At 37.5% G+C, this 19,380-nt stretch overlaps 1 protein-coding gene across 13 annotated transcripts in view; it reads right to left on the bottom strand.

Moving 5' to 3' along the window:
• The window catches only part of BLTP1 (bridge-like lipid transfer protein family member 1), a 355,866-nt gene that overhangs the window by 44,307 nt on the left and 292,179 nt on the right, over positions 1 to 19,380 (bottom strand). For 12 of the 13 annotated variants that reach the window (XM_064651452.1, XM_064651438.1, XM_064651439.1 and 9 more), the window contains 19 exons: positions 17,903 to 18,111; positions 15,333 to 15,560; positions 14,657 to 14,794; positions 14,200 to 14,376; positions 12,350 to 12,478; positions 11,840 to 11,959; positions 9,555 to 9,832; positions 9,192 to 9,442; positions 8,510 to 8,768; positions 7,283 to 8,126; positions 6,399 to 6,469; positions 5,756 to 5,929; positions 5,347 to 5,467; positions 4,363 to 4,509; positions 4,052 to 4,179; positions 3,737 to 3,939; positions 1,900 to 2,097; positions 1,045 to 1,256; positions 698 to 849 (listed from right to left, as the gene is read on the bottom strand). In XM_064651452.1, the coding sequence (XP_064507522.1) occupies positions 698 to 849; positions 1,045 to 1,256; positions 1,900 to 2,097; positions 3,737 to 3,939; positions 4,052 to 4,179; positions 4,363 to 4,509; positions 5,347 to 5,467; positions 5,756 to 5,929; positions 6,399 to 6,469; positions 7,283 to 8,126; positions 8,510 to 8,768; positions 9,192 to 9,442; positions 9,555 to 9,832; positions 11,840 to 11,959; positions 12,350 to 12,478; positions 14,200 to 14,376; positions 14,657 to 14,794; positions 15,333 to 15,560; positions 17,903 to 18,103 (4,031 nt within the window). In that variant the 5' untranslated portion in view covers positions 18,104 to 18,111. The remainder of the gene's footprint in view (positions 1 to 697; positions 850 to 1,044; positions 1,257 to 1,899; positions 2,098 to 3,736; positions 3,940 to 4,051; positions 4,180 to 4,362; positions 4,510 to 5,346; positions 5,468 to 5,755; positions 5,930 to 6,398; positions 6,470 to 7,282; positions 8,127 to 8,509; positions 8,769 to 9,191; positions 9,443 to 9,554; positions 9,833 to 11,839; positions 11,960 to 12,349; positions 12,479 to 14,199; positions 14,377 to 14,656; positions 14,795 to 15,332; positions 15,561 to 17,902; positions 18,112 to 19,380) is intronic. The other variant, XM_064651444.1, reaches the window with a different exon arrangement.

Here is a 19,380-nt window from a genome sequence, read left to right as displayed (position 1 = left end):
TACCTGTGGTGGTTTAGACTCAAAACCATTACAAGTACCTAAGGCAGTTTTTGTTTTAGTCATTCACACACTCATGATTCCATCCACTTTTGCTACTGCTATTCCTCCCTTTTCCCATTGGTATTCCCTACTGAAATCATACAGCTTGAAATTGCCATCACTGACTGACACCCACGTTAACTGTTACCAACCCCTCATAAAGGACTGTTGCTGAAGGGCTGAGGCAAGAATATTACCGGAATATTTTCTAATTTATAGCTCAATACTGACCTTAAACTACTGACAGATTGACATATTTGGCTTATTCTACATACACCATATGAAAAACTACCTTATCAAACATTTATACTGAAATTCATAGTGCAAAAGAAATATCCTCCCCTGCCTTTCTCCTTCATACATTTCCATCTCACCAGAAGCTTTTAGTGAGAGGTTTTTGTTTGGTTTGGGTTTTTTAATCTTCCTTTTCTTCTTTTAATTGCATCTAGCTAAAAGTTTTCTAGCAACACTTCCATATAAATTACAACAATATTAAACTGAAGAAAGAGTTACTGTGATAAATACATAATCCAAAATTTTCATTTCCAAAGAAGCTTCAAAATTTATTGAAATTACACTGAGAATCTAGCAAACACAACTGAAATTTAACAAGGCAGAAGTACCATTTTTTTTTCTTTTAAACCAGATAGAAGTATACCTTGAATATATATGGGCTGGAGAGCGCACATTGGTTGGGGCTGCAAAGCTGAACCAAATTTCTTTGATTGTTAACTTCATGCTGCAAGAGTCGGGGGGAGGAGGCATCAGGGGTATATCTTTTTTTAGATCATCAGATTCAACGCCTTCATCCTTAAAAAAGAGGAAACACGAAGTCAAAAGTGAAATTGTTTTCCAGAATTATTACACTGAAAGGCACTACCATACCATACCATGCTCATAAAAAAATTGTTTCACGTGCATTAAGGCAAAGAAAAATGAACTTATGATGTCAAGTAACTCTCCCAAGGCAAAGCCAAGAGATCTTGCAAGAGGTGAAAGACATACCTGCTCGTCTGAAACTGAATTTCCATTAATATCTGAAGAAGGACTTATTCTGTCACAAGGGAGGTTGTCTTCAGACACATCAGTATTATAACCACTACCAGTTGGGGAATCTGAAGAGTTATTTGATGCAAGCAATCCACCTCTCTCTGTGTCTCTTGATTTCCCCATGACTCCAAATGTATTATACAACACTGCTCCAGACTGTCTTCCTCCTGCAAAAATACCGAGACTGTAAAGGTTTGCAGGGCATAAATATCTCTAAGTTATACCCCATAGAAAAGATCTGCACTTAAGAGGAGAAATACACACCATTTGGGTTAAACAAGATGCATTAACATTTTATACAAGAATTTATCACTACAATTTCGAGCTTCTGATAGTTTGTTCCAAGTAGATAAAGAGTACTCACATAAAAACTGTTTTTAAATACTATTCCCCGAAAAAAATAACTCGTATGACAGACAATGTGTATATACTGTTGTTTTTTTTTTTTTGCTTTTTGAAGCTAGTTCTCCCCTCCCAGAGCAAAAGCCTGGCCTCACGTGCAGACACTTAGTGTGGGTAAGGTCAGGATTTAAGTGATCAGTGAAAGCATCAATTTCAACAATTTCATTTTTAGTTCAGAAACGGATCAAACCAATTTATATGGAATTATTTCATATACTGTTATAAGTGGTATTTACTATTAAAAGTTCCTTTACTGTATAACCTATCTAATTTAATTTATTTACCACAGACATGTACTATTTCGTACCACCTGTATTCAACAATCTCTAATCAAATAATTGCTAAACTGGAAGATCTAACAATCGACTTGTTAGCAATTTTATCAGACAAAATAATATAAAGCTTTACCTTTTATAGTTAAATTTTCTATTCCACACTCAAACATTATCCAACCCCACTTCTCTTGACTAGGACCAATCCGAGCTACATCTGGAACAGCTTGTTGATCTGTTTCATCCACAAAAGCAAACTCATCCAACTCTTCCAAAGTAAAAAGAACTTTTGATTTCCCAAAAGGAATAGCTGTTATTGCACAAGTTCCAATATCTGTGAAAATAAACATATTTACTACTTGGTTACAAAACGAAAAAAACTTTCCATCTTCAAACAGCTCTCTGAAGTTTAGTGTTTTGGGAGTGTTATTCCTTTAGTATTCCTCAAATAGAAGGGGAAAAAAAAAAGACAGAAAAAGATTAAAGTTGAAGCACAGGAAAGGAAAAAAGAAGCATAGAAGGAGGAAAAAAGACCTTGCTCTTGGTACGTTAATATGGGCATAACATAATAATATATAATATAGCGCACTGAAGGATATTTAAAAATGAAGTTCTACATTTAATTCAAAGACTGCTTCGTGGTTGGAAGCATGTCTATGTCTGCAAAGCACTAAGTCTCACTGATTCCCAAGAAAATCCAGACTCAAGCAGTTTTTAATTTATTAAGAACTTGGCTGTCAAAGATCCAGGAGGGTACTATGCCACCTCCATTTCTTTGATGTTCTGATGTAGCTTAAGTATAAATCCTTTCTTTTAGTGACATTCCCAGATGAAACATTTTAAATAATTTTATACCTCCTCCCTATTAAGTCACACAGGGGCTAAATGCCAAATATCTGAGGAAAAGAACTACGCTGAGTCACTTCATATCCCTTCCAATCCTCACTCTCTGCTTCCAATTTATAACCATATTCACTTTTGATGTCTACATCGAATGCTAAGATCCTTAGAAAGGCACTTCTCAAACCGTCTAAACAGAAGATGATGAGTTTTCTTGGTTAGAATTCCAAAATTAGCCTTCTTGAACGCCTGCAGCATACCCAACACAGGGAACTGCTGCTGAGATTCTCCCCATCACCAAGTGAAAATGGAGTTACACCATTTTAATGTCCTGTTATTGCTTTTGTTTTCCTCCAATTCCATTTGCTCACTCATCTTGGCACAGCAGTGGGCTGTCTGTTGTTTATTTATTTATGGTGTATTTTTTAATCACACTTGCTTTACTTCCTCCTGTCCTAAAGACTGTCATTCTTTATGGGACAGAGTAAAACATGGCACCAACCGGTATAGATTGCATCAAAACTGACTCAGTTCTAACAAAAAACTGCCTCTACTTTTGATCATCTTTTCCTGCTTAGTTTTTCCAGGATAAGGAGTTATAGCAAAATGTAATTCCTAGCTTCTTGAAGGCAGTTCCTTAAAACAAACAAGAAGGAAGTCCATTGGGCAGATCTCATTTTCAGTTTTAGAGTCACTATAGTTGAAAACCTACAGTTTGTCATGCTGAAATTGCTGGGACAACAGGAACATTATGTCTATCTTCAAAGTGTTAGAAAGAAGTAAGAAAGCAATGAAGCATAATTTGTTCCCCACATAAGGTGACAAGAATTGGTAACTGAAAACAGATGAACTGAGAGGAAAGGATCTCAGGCCTGAAATTCCACCAGTGCAGGTCAATATTTACAATGCGACTCATCTGCCACACAAACTGCTTAGAAGTTTATCTTGATAAGTTTCAAATCTGCATACATTTACATCCAGCACTTTGTAGAGTAACAGAAAATAATTCAGTTACCATACTAACCTTCTTTTTAAAGTATCTGCAAAATCTCCAGGTTTAAGAGTCTTTTTATCTGTGTTGATAAAAACACCACAACCAAATTACAAGATCGAGACCAAGAATTGTTTAATACCTGTTGTATCAAGGCCTCTAAGTTGTCCATGAACACGATGGATGTTCAATTTAGCAGCAATTTCTTTTCCTTTTTCTGCCCCAGAATTGGATCTCAGTGAGCCAGAAGACTGGGGCTGCATTTTGCTGGTTTGGATGTAACGATCGAATGTGACAGAATTCCTCCCGGTTTCTGCATTGTTTGAAGCCTCCTCAACTATACCCCTTTGAATATAAAGGAGAAAAAAAAACAATGAAGCAAATCTCAGCTGGACATAATTCCCTTGATTATTTTTGTTTAAAGTTTATTACCAACAGTGCTATGTGCTATTCTTACCTGTTCATACGAACTTGTGTGGCAATTCTATCAAAACATAAAGCTACCAACGAAACGTGAGTCACGGTTTTGCTGGAAGAAACCCCTGGGGATTCATCCACAGATGCTTGTAGTAAACACAGGTTCACCTAGACAAAAAAAATTCCACCAAAGAGGAAAGAAATTTAGAAAAACATGGCACAGCAGACATCACTAATTTCTGATACCATCTTGTCTTGTACTTCTCAGCTTTTGGGGAACTAACAGGGATAGAAACTAAGGGTAATTTTTGAGGCACATGTCTACTAATAAGCTAAAAAAAAAGTTGTTACCTTTGGTACCGTAACATTGGCCTGAAGACCTTTAATTGTCACATTATCTTGCTTAAGGGAGAGATTGGTCTGTGCTGGTCCCTGGTTTGTTGTTCCTGTGGTGGTAGTGTCTATTTTTGTTCCTCTGATATCCTGCTTCGAGGATAACTTGAAGGGGGGAGAAAAATCAGTTGTTAGCACTGAAACTCAGAGCTACTAAGCTCAAGAGTAACAGAATAGTTTATTAGCACTGAAGCAGCAAGAGATTCTAACTTCATTTATATCACAATACCATGATTTCCAGAGCAAGGGCTGTAGCACTTACAGTAGGTCTAGATCCATAAGGCCAGTAATGCTATTCTGCAGTAAACTTTCTAATGACCAGATTCCAACTGAAAGTTTGAGTTCTACATATCTAAGTTGTATAAAACAACTCATTATGAAGCAAATAATTACTGTCTGCCACATTGTGAAGTCTAAGAAATCATAAAATATAAATATGGTCATTACCTTGGACAGAAAGGACTCCTAATTCTGTAGAACTACCATACAATTCTTTTCAAGCTACATTAATTTTTTAAGGTATCAAGTGAACTGCAAAAAACCCACAGGCACATTCACAGCTCTCCCTAATACTGTAAAATAATAAATAAAGTCTTGCTGATATGAATATAATACTTGAGAATATCAGTTTTAGTAATTTCAAAGAACAGAATGCACACTGATCTCATGCAAATTACTGCAGCTATGACTAGGCTGTCCAAAACAGAAAAACTTCAGTCCTGTGAGAGATTTCTGGTCACTGACAGTATATAACAGTTGATTATAGAAATGCATGTACGTTAGGCACAAGATAAAAATAAGCATTTATTCCAAATTAATATAGCATTTAGCTACTATATCTCAAAACACTGAATTAAATTAAAGCTTTTTCTATGTAAAATACAGAAAAGAGTATTCTTTCAAGCCATGTTCATTCTTCCAAGTCCTTGTTCCCTTCCTTACATTTTCTGAGAAGCTGGTTTTGCTGTTCTGCACAGCGTCTCTCAGGACTTTGCAGTGCAGATCATCCACGATGGCTGCCGGGTGGCGAGAGCTGGCGCAGTGCACCATCGCCTCGATGTACCTGTGAGGGGGAACAAGCCACAGCAGACCACTTCAGCTTCCACTTTCACGTGACACACCATCAGTCTTGTGTAACTACCACCACAGGGGAAAAAAAATAAGCACTGACAGACATAAAGGGCACTTCCCAGGTGAGCAGAACATTCTTGCAGCTGGGAAATGCAGAATTACATTCGCTGGGCACAAGGCCCTCCTGCTCCATCAGCTATGGTATTCAATACTTTTAACCCAAACCTTGATTTCAGACCATTTTTAGCATAGACTGCAGTAGTAAAATAAAATTAATTACCTATCCAGTGCCTCTGCTACCAGAGGAGTCAGAACTACATCTACAGTTCCTTTCACTTCTACTATTGCCGTTGTCCGTGTCTGGAAGACAGGGTGATCCAATGTCCATTCTTCTGTGATTGTTTCATCATCTGTATTTTCTGCAGACTTCTTATCCAAAGGAGTGTAAGGTGTGCTAAACAGGACAAATACAGATTAATAATCAGGATTTGTAAAAAAAAAAACAAAAAAACCCCAAAAGTGTAGTGGTATCATTTTAATTCTTATTAGAATTACTAGGTTTCTTCTACTATATAGCTTAGAAAGTACACAAATATAATCCCAGGCAATCCCTAGATTCAAGTTCAGCTTTTGGCCATGCAATGGACACTTGCCATTACCACCTCCCAAATTAATATAAATTAAATTGCCATTTTTAATCTTGAAAACATACAAGTGAAATAATTTAATGTGTATTTTCTCTTTGACCAAACCCAAATATTTCATAATAGAATATCCTGTTCTAAAATATATCTGGTACTGAAAACTACTGCTATAAATCAAATTTTCGATGGGCTAGCAAGAGCCAAAATATTTAAAAAGAGCATCAGGAAAATTCTACTCTTAAAAAATATGCTAATAATGTTAGACAGTATTCAACTTACTTAGATGTTGATCCTGTGAGCTGCATGCCTCTGTCCAGTAATGAATTAGCTGTGAGACCCTGTTTAACAATCTAAGATAAAAGTGCAAAGAAATTTATTACCTTCCTTCCATACATGAAAAAAAAACCACCAAGGAGTCTTCAAACATTCCATTTGCAGTTTTTTTTCTTGAAAGAATCCCTCATAAGCAGATTCTCCAATATAGTATACAGAAACTCCTAGGTTTATTTTTTAAATTACTTGAGAGATTACTGTGAAGTTTTTAGATAAACATTGACTCATTGCTTTTAAAAAAACCTCAAATACTAACCTACAAAAGGTTTGCATGAACAGAAAGCTTTTCCTGCAAAATGAAAACTAATTGAATTCCAGAGGTCAGACACCTATTTTTTATCAAGTAATTTCCATTAATTTTGATGTATTTCGTTTCAGCTCCTTCCTTAAGAACGTATGCTTCTGTCATTTAAAAAAAATCATTTGCTAAATCTGAGTTTCAAATTTACTCTGAAATAAAGCACTTAGAGCCAGGATTATACTTGATCAGTATCAAATATACTCCTATAGAAATTCTGTATAACATATTTTAAACAAAACTCACATAAATATCATTCAGCTGTGTATCATTCAACAGGCAACATTTTTAAGAGCAATAATGACCATTCAGAACACACATCTCATCCACTGAATTCCAACTCCATCTTTTGTTGTCCACAACTTCCCAGCCACTCAGCCTCATGATCTGAAGTAAAAAATTCAAGCTATTCCTCAACAAAAAGCAAAGAAATTTCAAGTTTCTTGTAGCCTTATTTACACAACAGGTGTACTAAGCAACTTTAAGTTATTTTGAGTTCTTACTCCTTTCTCTACTCCTCCATCTTCCATACCTTAAAAGTTGGGACAGAAAGTTGCTCAAAAGAGGATGAACTTTCTTCACTCGTTGGTGTGTCAAGATCTAAAGGGCGATGTAATGAGGATTTTGAAGTTCTTTTGTTAGTTGGATGCTTTACTGACCAGTTGATCACCTGGAACTGTGTAAGATAATTTTGGTAACATGCCATTACAGGCTGCTGGGAAGTTATTTGCTCACGTTCCACAGTCTTCTCAGAGTCCATGACATACATGTTATCAACATGCTCATCATCTCCTCCCAGAGCTGAAACAAATGAAGCCTGTGAAGGATGAGTCTTAATTGGCAACGTTTTAATATCTTGGCTAATTTCTCCATGGATTGTGCTTGTTAAGGGCCCTTCCACACTATGATAAATAGACCCTCTACTGTATTCAGTTTTCTGAGCTTGCTTTTTTCTCTTCTTCCTCCCTGGATATGTTCCTGGACCTTCATCACTACTTATTGGCTCAAACTCCTCTGCTGCAGAAAAATAAGCTTCGCTGTCGGCCATCGACATGCTGGAGTCCATGGAGCGATACTGGTGGAACGAGTTGGAATCTGCAGAGGGAGTGTATGGAAAAGAACCAAAGCTCCTCCTCTGCTTTGGGGAGTCCAGGACGTTCTCGTCACTGCGAGACACGTCGCTGCTGAACTGCACTCCCACTGGGACAGGCTGCTTGTCTCCGTAGAAGGCGGCCGTGAGGCTCTTGGTGCTCCCGAGCCGGGCGGAGCACACGGACGATTGCCGCTTCAGCGGAGACCTCATGGGAGACTGCCCCATCGGCCTCTCCTGGCTGCCAGGGGATGCAGGACGGCCCTCTGCAGCCTCAACTGCAACACTGGAAACAGAAATCACAGGTTCACTTGCTTATATTGTTATTAATGCTTCTCTTTTTACATTACAGAAGCCGTCAGACGCATCAGTGGTTCTGCGACTTTCTATTAGCGTGGTCATTAGTTTCATAATGCTGATTATACACTAAATTCTACCATTTGTTAGTCCATTTATCTACATAGAGAGGATGTAAAAACAAACATTAACAGCAAGTGCTGTCGTCTTACATGCTGGATTTTCTACCATTATCAGCTAATCATCCCCTATCAGGGATCCAAACTGACATTCAAAGTAGGAAATGTACTTCAGCAGCACCATCAGAAAACAACCAATGCTTTATAAATTGCTAAATCCAGGGCTTATTTTCCATATTCAGAGAGTACCAACCTTCCATGACCATCTTCCCTTTTGGCACCAGACAAGAACTCCTTCTGTCCCAGGTGATCCTCCGTGGTGGATGAGGGGCTGTCCTTCTCCCCTGCCAGCAAGGGCAGTGCAGCGCTGGAACTGCTCGTTTCCTCGGAAGAAGATGAGGAGCTGTGGGAGCGCAACGGCACTTGGAGGCTTAGGTGTTGTGCTTTCCTTTCCATTTCTATACCCATAGATCTGCAATCCCAATCTTTCCTTTTTACACCATTTGCTTTCCCTAGGATCAGAAACGGAAAAGGAAAATTGAGTATCTGACTACACACCTGCAATGGTCTCTTCCTTGCCCACTGAAATAAAAATCCTTATTAAATAAAAGCATCCTAGCATGTTGTACTAACAAAAATTAATAACATCACAGCATCAAAACATCAGATTGTCTTGGTAGGTTGCTTTCTACATAAGCAGAACAGACAAGTCAAAAAGAAAGGGTTTTACTCAGAAAGGAGTTGCATGTTAATATAAAAATTCAGCATATGAAAGCTTGCTTACTACTTTAAAGCTCTGTCTGCTCTTAGAAGGGCCCATGCCACAAGAACACAAGTAGTTGTAGTTATTAACCAGAATTGTAAACATTATAAAAAGTTAGGAAATTATATGTTTGGCCAAATTAAAATAAAAACACAGTACAATGCATTCTCACCATCTAAAATTTTAGGAATCTCTTTAGTAATTATCCATTCCCCTGGCTGCAGTAGAGACTGCCCGTAAAACATATCAGATTCTGCACTTGTGCTTGAGAAAGCAGAGCTGCTTGAAGGTGTCAGCTCCTCAAGTTTGAAAAAATCCAGTCCTGTTAAGGTGCCGCCGAAGAATCGACAACCACCGAGACAGCCACACTTGTTCTTGCTTCTCTTGTTTCTCAAATTATCATCAGGCCACAAAAACCACAACCTACAAAGGCAGAAAAACAGAAAACAAAAACATGACCACGTTTAAATTCAACAAAAGCAAGATGAAAAGATCTCTCTCTCTCCAATGCACCTCCTTCAGTGGTGTCTCTCACCTCTTAGTTCGGTTGTCGTGTGTTTCTAAGAAGTGTCTCTGCACCTCGTGTTTCGAGGGATGATCTGCAGCCAGAGCAATGTCAGCAGTGATGAGCCCCAGGTTGACAGAGCCAGCTTCCAGCCAATATGCCCTCCTTAATATGGGCTGGAGACCAGTCCTGCAGTTGTTCACCTGCTCCACGTACTGTCTCAGCTGAAGGTCCTGAATGGCAGCACTGACACCTTCTCCAACAGACTGGTTGTGCAGGTTGCAGTTGGCAATGCGTATGGCACCCATCTGAAAACAGGATTTAAAGCATGAACTCTGTTTATTTGCAAGTAAAACAAAGAGAGAGTAGCCTTAAACCACTTAACACACCACATACCACATAGTCCAAAAAGATCTCTGTGAATTATTCTCTCCAAAGAAGCAGTTTCATATGCAGGCAAGCACATGCACAAAAGAAAGCAAGCTTAGAAATTAATTTCCGCCAGTTTTTAAAAAATAAAAAAAATCTCTACTTAGAAGTCTTTGTAAACAGATCAAAAAAGAAAGCTCAACTTTGGACAGATGTTGTAATGAAACTTTAAAAAAATCATTAACTTCTTCACTGTCATGAAAAAAACTAAGAAATGAAAACTTGCAAAATCAGATTGTTTGATATTACACATATCATGCTATGTCCTTAGACTAAAACTGCAATTATTTACTTTGAATACAAAACTGTATTAGCTGTACAATTAATAAATACCTCAATGAGACAACCATGTTAACCACTGCAAAACTCAAGAAATTCCAGATCCTAAACCTTAACTGAGATCCATATGAATTGTGTTATAGTAGCTTCTAATGATCACTCTTTATTTCTTGTTTTGATGCAATTCCAGTAGTTTTGGTGAATCAAAAAGGAGGTTGCCCATCAAAGATGATCCAAAAGCTCTTGCTTTAGCCCTCCTGTGGAAAACTGGTCACTATAAACTAAGCCACCTGCCCAGACCATATCAATCCTCCCCAACACTGGTGTACACTAAAACAACCACAACATAACCCTGCCACATGCTTCAGAATTCAAATAATCTGAAGACATTGGACCAAGTTTCCTGCACAGCTTAAGTCCACTCCAAAAAGTCACCACGGAGCACCTGAAATTTCCAACTTGATCAAGTTTCCAACTTGAAAGCAGGAAAAGCTGAAACATAACCCAGCCATGGAGGAGCAACCCACAGGGTTAATATTAAATTATTACTGCTCATCTCTGTCACAGATTATAAAGAAGCATTGGAAACCTTTTTTTTTTAAATTTGAATGAAACACATTCAGGATATAATTTTCTAGAGTGGTTCAGGTTATTAAGCTGCCTTTGAAAATATTGCCATTCATATTTATGCCTGCAGACACAGTTAATATTTGTGATGGTGCTTTTTAATATTGGATTCAAAAGAATTTGGAGGCTCAAATATATTTTTTTACTGCCACAGGGCAGCAAGCCATTGAAATGATGAGATACCACGTCATTAAAAAAATGTCTAAAATAATTATCATAGATTCTTGCTTGTAATGTGAAGCCATGCCCAAAACCTTACATTTTAAGTCCACTGTTTAAGACTGAATTTATTAACTAACAGCACAACTCTTAGTCAGTTATATCAGCATGGCAGTTTTCTTCTTTTCTGTTGTTGCCATAACTCAATTACCTCTAAACTTATATTTTGCTACACTCAGTAAATTATTCCAGATTTTTCCTGTGCAACAGGATAATGGAAGAATTTCAGCTCTTCTCTGCACAGCTCTTTTTGAACAGAAGATTCAGTCAGGCAGTGGCACTAACACTTCTCCCTTCTCTATCAAAGATACCTCTTAAATCAAAGAGCTGTATCCCACCAGAGGATCATGTGTTCCTAAGCACTGACTTGTACACGATCCATAGCAATCATTTCTGTTTGCTGAGTTACCAACTCACAGCACAAGTTCTTAGTAGTTCTCGGGTAAAAACACTGAGATTTACATTGCCCAGTGTTTTCTGAATTTTTTACACCACTCCTGCAGCTTCCACTCTTACTTTGGCAGATAAATACTCCTCCTTACCATTTTCCAGAATCATTAAGGGAACTAATGAGTAGAAGCCAAACTGACCTACTCCTGGCCCAGTCCAAGCCAACCTTTCATCACTTCAAATTTCAGAAATTCCGCTTAGTCCATTGCATGTAAGCAAGCAATTAATTCAGGTACCTATTCTATCAAAAAATGCAAAGAACTCTATTGACAAAGAAGCATTTCAATTGCTGTTAAGAGAAATATTTTTACCTTTATATTGGTGGCACAGCCATGTTCTACCACGTACAGATCTGCTCCATCCATGGCCAAGCGTGTCATCGTGTACTTTAAGTCATCAGATGTTGGGCATGGCCCAGGCACACAATTCATCTGGAAAAAAGGAAAAAAAAAAAAGGAAAATACATTTAAGCATCTAGGTTAATTTGTGCCAATCTTTTCATTTATGTTCTGTTTAACAGAGGCCTAATACTAGAGCAACAAGGAGTTATTTATTCTACAGTATCAACATGGGTATGATGGGGTGTTTCTGGCCAGCAATGTCAGTGGACCCAGCTGGCTCTCCTGGCTTCCCCTGTGTGTATCCAGGGGAAAATCCAAAGAGAACCATTTTTCTTTTAAAACATAATTCTCATTTATCAAAGGAAACATTCAATCTGACTATATACTCCACGTGTCCTGATAATGTTAAGGCTCCATTTCTGAACTGTTTCAAAGAACCCGTGCACATATGGTGAGCAATTAAGAGGGATGAAAGGGTACCTTTGAGTCACAGAACCGACGATCAATCCCGTGCTGGCAAATTATGACGGATTTGGGCCTTTCCAGTTCGAACTCCCGGCACACCACATGGAACACAAAGGTCTGCCCCCACTCCAGAAGACATGCCAGCTGTAAGCAAACAACAACAGCACATTGTCTAACAGCACCTACGCAAACTGAACTTTTGGTGTTCAATGGAGAGCTGAAAGAACAACACCAAAGGCTGGGAGGTGGGCAGGGGTAAAAACAAAGACCCCACCATACCATTCTGGCTATTTACACAAAGGCTGTTTCCTGATTTTTATTCCTGTGTGCACCATAACACGCAAATGTTTTCACAGAAAACATTGTGACATGAAACAATTTCCTAAATTATTTCCTAATAAAAGGCAACAGCTTTTCCTGTTACAAACTGAGAAATGCACTGTAAAGACAGAGGTCTCCACACTTTACCACAAAGAATACCTCAAAGTACTTTACTACCATTCATAATTTAAATGTCAAACTTGCTTATGTGTAAGCAAGTTACATTTGGAAAGCAGAGGAGTGCTTTCCAAATGTAAAGTGGCTCAACAGAGCACAGCTGATTCTTGCTAGACCTACTAATTAGCCTATTGTTGATTTAAGTCTTTTATAGAGTTAGCTCGCTCATAAAGGAAATGATTCATGACTGTCTGCCTCTGTTGTGAGAGGGAAATGGGTTTTCTTTGGCTAGCCAAAGGAAAGGGCACTTAAAATCAGCAGTAATTTAAATGGAATTTAATACAGCTGTGACTGTCCTGCACAAAACCTCTCCTCCTCCCTTTAGTGTTGTCCCTTCACAAGTTCTTACAATACATCACACTATGAGAGGAAAAAAGCCAATGACCCTGAAACAGCAAATTCAAGTTCTGCTCCATAGCAGTGCTGACAACTAAAAATAAATAAAAACCCTAGATGCTGCATGCAATTGAGAATGGCTTTATAAGGAAAGAAAATCCTTAGGTTCCATTAAGCATTTAGAAATGTTCTTTAACCTTAGAGTACTTTGAATCATCTATGTTTAATTTCAAATCACAAAGCAGTGCAGTAAAAACTACAGATTATTTAAATCAGTGGCAGCATTTTGGGAAATATCACTACTAATGTCTGTACATATAGCATGAAATTGTATCTGGAGTCTGTTCTTTAGATTTACTGAACCTGTTTCCTGTTTATTTCCTGCCTTATTTTGATTTTATTTGCTTCAGAAGTCTCATGATGAAACGTGTTCAATCCTAGAAAACTGCCCATTTTTAGAGGAACAAGAGGATGTAGAAGTGTCTTAAAAAAATTAAAAATAAACAAAGCAAGCAGTAATTAGTAAATAGAATTTATGTACTTTTCTCATGCCTCAGAATACACTGGCAAAGCAAACTTCTTTAAAGAACTGGCAGATCACAGCAGAAATAAATCAAAGCGATCTGCCTGGATACATTCATCTATCATCCATCATCACTTGGAGCTATTCATCTATCTGGAAAAATAAATGTATCATAAATGGCACAACTAAAAGGAGTTAGTGCTAAGACTGAACTAATAAGATCCAATACTGGGAAAGCAAACTGTGTTCCCATGGGACCAAGCAGCAGAATTTATGCAGTGAGCAGCAGCACTGTCTCTGACTTTATAATGTGACTTGGACAATACTTCATTTGGCACCTCCTATCCATTTATAGAAATTATTAGATTTTCAAACTATAAAGGTTACTTAAGGCACAGATGCATCCAAATCCAGCTAAGACCACGTGTTTTCCAAAAATCCATGCCATACCAGTTCTAGAAGAAAGAAGAAAGGTAATACTTCAAAGTAAATAGTTTTTAGATGGTACCTGTGGTGCTGTAACTTTGGCTGTAAGGCTCCCAGCCTGGACATCTATGAGCCATGCATATTCCAAAGTATCACTTCCAAGGGGCAGACCTTCTGCTGAAAACATGGCATGAGCCCTCAGCTGCAGCCCTGACAGGCTGATGTGACCCTCCCGAAGAACCTCATCCACTGCAGGTCTCTGTCAAGGACAAGGGAGTTAAAGGCAATTCTTGTAAAAAAAAAAAATTCTTAAAAATAATATTTCCTAGAGAACCTTCTCCAAAATGTTTTTAAGCACAATTAAGGAAATGCAATCTTGTCTTTTGTGCATTTCACTAAAACACAAACTGGAAAGAAATAAAGATTTTAAAACAGGATTTTCCAACAGGAAAGTTCCTAACAAAAAGGAATTCAGTTTTACGATCAACACGACTTTCACAATACAGACACATACATGTAAAAATCAGATTACTGACTACCTGATAGTTGTCATTAAGAAACAGATTCACTGGAGACAGTACAAGCTGAAGCATTGTTTCCCTAAATCCTTTCTTCATCTCGAAACACAACCTTTCCAAGAAAGCTGTAGGGCACTCTGGACCATCTGGACTGCAATGCTAAAATAAAAAATAACCACATCTGTTTCAGAAAATACACAACATGGTTGAAATTTTGAGATTAGTGGCAAATCTCTGAGTAGGAAGCATGATAATTTTCCTTCAAGTGGATACTCAAAAAGAAGCCTGTGAAACTTTCGACAATTGCATAAACAGCAATTCAAGACGATTTGGGCAAATCCAATCTTTTATTCCTGGGGACCTCTCAGAATACAGCTGCACACAGCAGAGTGCACCATTAGAAGACAGATTTGCTAATTAGCAGAGAAACCATAATGGTCAATCGAAAATATCACACAAATTAAGTTCAGTGAATAAAAATCATATAAAAAATTATCCAGTTCTGCCTCCCAGATAAGCAAAACAAATGATGTCTCAAATCAGCTTAGCCACGGTTTCAGCAGAGAGTATACACATGCTTTGGTAAGCACCACAGTGAATAAACATTCCAGGGAATTCAATTTAGCTCCAGATTAAGAAACTAAAAAAATAAATAAATTAAATAAAGCAAATTATTTTAGGATTTTAAAACACTTACCACTGGTAATCGCCCATGCACTTTGTACAAATTAACAAGCACAGTGATATCCCAGGGGCGTAAAGTGAGAGGGTGAACTGGTTTGACTGAACCTTCATTCTCTTTTTTATCATTTTCCACTCCAACAGCTGTCCAGCCAGAGCTTGAGGATGTTGACAGGGACAAAACAGGGCTTGAAATAACCTCCTCAAAATCAGTGTACATGTCATCTTCGCCGAAGTAATTTTCCTAGGAAAAAGAATTATGACATATAGGAAACAAATGAAAAACATGTTGACAGTGTATTGAAATACAAATCCAATCTTCTTCTGTGTGTTAGTCCTCCCTAAAATAAGTGGTATAGCAACAACCTACAGCTAAAGAAACATATATACTTAAATTTTATGGAAACTGGATAGTTTAAATGAGCAAATTTAGGCCATGTGCTCTCATAGGAAATCAAGGGGCTCAGTAGTTTTTGCAGTACTGGTATTTTAGATGAACGTAATACAAATATTATTATTGACATTTTTAAACGGATTTTGTTCTTTTAAAGACAGATAACAGAGTAAGAACACGAAACACATCCTGCAGGAAGTCAGCCTCATCCAATTTTGTTTCCAACTTAGAAGTCTTAAACATGCTTCTAAAATATTAGATCATAAACACTTCTCACTCGGGTCTAAAAGCCACCTTGTTTGTAAGCAAATCCTCCTCAATTATCTAAAACCAAAGTAATTTTGCCAAATACTACTGGGAAAGAGAAAATCTATCACTAATAAAAATTTAAAAAAAACCAAAACACACCTTCTTCTATTTTACTTATTAAATGCATCAGAATCAGATTTCTGAGAATTTGCCACGCCCTTGCCCTTAAAAAAAAAAAAAAAAAAACTACAGAAGAATTTTCTTTGGGTATTTTTTTATAAGGCAAAACCAGCAGAGGGTGGTAAGAAATCCAGAAAGTCCTTAGTAAGAAACAGGGTGTGCAACACCAAAAAACTACTTCACAAGATTACAAGGCTTAACGGTGAATGATGCATGTACAGGAATCTCTATCGCATGTATTAGAAAAGATAATGAAAACAAACTGAAAACAACATTTCAACCACAAATCAGGAAAACAAACATAAAAAAAACCTCTTAGAAATTCTTCAAGAGGTGCTCCCAGCACAGCTGGACAAAAAGATCAAAACAGGGCCATAAAAATTATAAAAAGAACAATAAATGCATATTTTTAAAACAAGGTATTAATCTAAAATTTCCCTTGAGATTTAGAAGAGAAAAGCTAGATTTCATCTGAGAAATCTGCACCTAAAAATTAAATCATTATAGAAACAAGGATCTAATGTAGCACTGTTTACATCTACCTCTAGAGGCAAAGAGCACTGAAAAAGTGCTGCTTTGCTTGGAAAGACAGAACTACCTCATGAATTATGGGCTCCAAAAAAAGGGGCTCAATAAACAATTCAAACATGGGGGCTTTTCCTCAGCATCAGGAGAAATCAAGCCTTCCAAGATGTAATACCAGCCTATTTTTAATCTTATTTATTTTATCAACAACATGAAAAAATAATGAGCTTATTTGCAAGTTCTATACTCTAAAAAACTGCTATTCATTGCTTACATGCAATGCTTATATAAATTCATGAAAATTACTGTTTCAGTGATCCCCTGTCTCAGAGAACTCCTCATCCTCTGACTCAAAATAACAGCCTGGAGAGCATTACCTTAGCCTAGATCTGCATAGGTTGAAACAGACCTCCAGAGAAAACAAACAAGCAAAAACCCACCAAAAAAACACCCCAAAACCACACAAAAAACCCCAAACCAACAACCACAAAAATCAACCAAACCCCAAGTATTTCACTGGTACTCAAACAGAACTGTTGTGTTCAACTGCCTCTGCTTTTGTCACCACAAGGGAAGGTGAGGGAGGTGGGAAGAAATTCAACTGTTTCTAGACACCCTAAAAAATCAGGAATGGAAGAGGCCACAGCAAAAGCAACACAAGCACATTGTAAAGAATAACAGATTTGCATCAAGGAAAGGATGAATCATTCTTCTTCGCTATTTATTGAAGTAACTTTTTAAATTAAGCTTATTCTCCTGGCCTTCCCCACTCCCCTCCATGATCCCAACTCCAGAAACTTCACAGAATCCAATTAAAACAAAATCAAACAGATAATTGGGGCACTCTGCAGAACTCAAAATGCACTAAAAGTATGGGTTCTGCTATAACTTGGCATAAAAAGGGTTGTTTATATAAGCTCTAGTTATAATTGTGATTTTATGTTTTATTTTACTGCTGCAAAACTCCAAGAAGAAATTTTCGGCACATGTCCAGAGCACACACTATGCCTTGAAAGGAAAATTATGCTGATGTGGGTCTACATATATATATATGTATATGAATTTTTCTCATAAGCCTGTGCCAATTGAATTCATCCCTATCAAAGTCATTCCAAACTAGTGCTTACAGAAAGTTTCCCTCCAAATTCACGTCTTCTGCGGAATTCCAGTTTTCCATTTCAAACTCATCGTTTCCCTTTCCTACGTGTGGCCATTCACAACTGTGTTCCCGTGCCTACCTTTATGGACAGAAAGGCTTTGAGCAGGGGTCCATAGAGGGTTATCTGGGAATCTGGGGAGAGTTCCAGTTCCACGTGGAGCTTATCCGGGGGCAGCTCGGAGGGGTCGAGGGGCAGGCGGGTGGAAGCTGTGGGAGATGAAATCACACTGTCGGTTGTTTTCTGCGACGGCCTGAGCACAGACAACATTGTTTCTTCCATTTCTGACACTTTGGAGCAAAATAAAGCAGAAAACAGATTTAGATCACAAATCAGGCTTCTGCTGGACAAAATTCGGTGAATATAAATGTGTATTAAAGATATAGCTTGTATTGTGCAATTATGTGAACGTGTCTATGCTACAGAACTGGTTTCTCATCTCTTGTAACTATGGGAAGGCAAGAAAATATAGAATATTTTAGTCCATGTTAATTATGCAAGAGAAAAACAATCCCTCGAGTTCTGAAAAAATATTCCATTTATTTATCTTGCTTTTGAAGTTAAATAGAGACATGCTTTTATTTCAGCAGCGTAGAAGATTTCCCACAACCCACATCTACTGCAGAGTAAACAAAAGGGAATAAACATGAAAAGTGCAAAAGTTGTATTAAAAAATTGACTCAAAAAAAACAGAACCAGATGTTGCTACCACAACAAACACGTTCTATGAGCAGCACAGATTAGAAGGAAACTGGACTGTGCTGGATTATTCAGTGAAGGAAGCTGCAAAATTACCTGTGTATGCACCAACTTTCAAGTGCAGGTTTCAATTGCTACCATTCTGAGTAAATGTTTTCAAAATGTGAAGAATGCACATTTGACACGAGCTGGCAGTCTCACAAGAGCACTGAATGAACATCTGCAAAATCAATCTTACCTTTTTCTGCTTCGTCCTCTAAAATTTCAGTTCTTTTAGATGTGAATTGTTGGAACTCAAAACCTAAAAATGCTCTCCAGCATGTCTTCTAACACCTGCTGATTGAGGCCCATTCAAATTAGCCCTCATTATTCTTCTAATACCTCTCCTTCATCAGTTCTCCTTCTACCGTCTCAACTTGAAAGAGTTTTATGTCACCCCATAACTTCCTGCATACCTCCCTCTGCATTTAAATTAACTTACTTGTATCTGTGTTTAATGTTTTATAACTTTTTTTGCAAGCACATGCTTAGAGGATATTTGTTATTTAGAAATATTTAGACAGTCAAATTTAGAAAATTCTTTGATATTAGTGTCAGACTGACCAGTTTAACTCTCATATCTGGTGGCCATGGTTCTTCACTTCAACAGGGCTACAGTGAAATCTCAGAGTTTCATATCCATAAGTGGAAGACAAAGTGATTATATATCATATATAATGTGTTCAAACATTTAAATCCTAAGACAACATGACTATATCTGAAGGGAAAAAAAGCTTAGAAAAGCTAAGAAACGTGATATTGCCAAAAATATCGTACTTCCTATTGAATATACCGATATTTAATATACCAAGTGGTATTTT

Source organism: Pseudopipra pipra, chromosome 4 (genome assembly GCF_036250125.1).
Source record: "Pseudopipra pipra isolate bDixPip1 chromosome 4, bDixPip1.hap1, whole genome shotgun sequence".
In the NCBI taxonomy this organism is placed as follows: domain Eukaryota; kingdom Metazoa; phylum Chordata; class Aves; order Passeriformes; family Pipridae; genus Pseudopipra; species Pseudopipra pipra.
The sequence above is the reverse complement of the archived record's forward strand: the minus strand, read 5'-3'. Positions and strand labels throughout refer to the sequence as shown.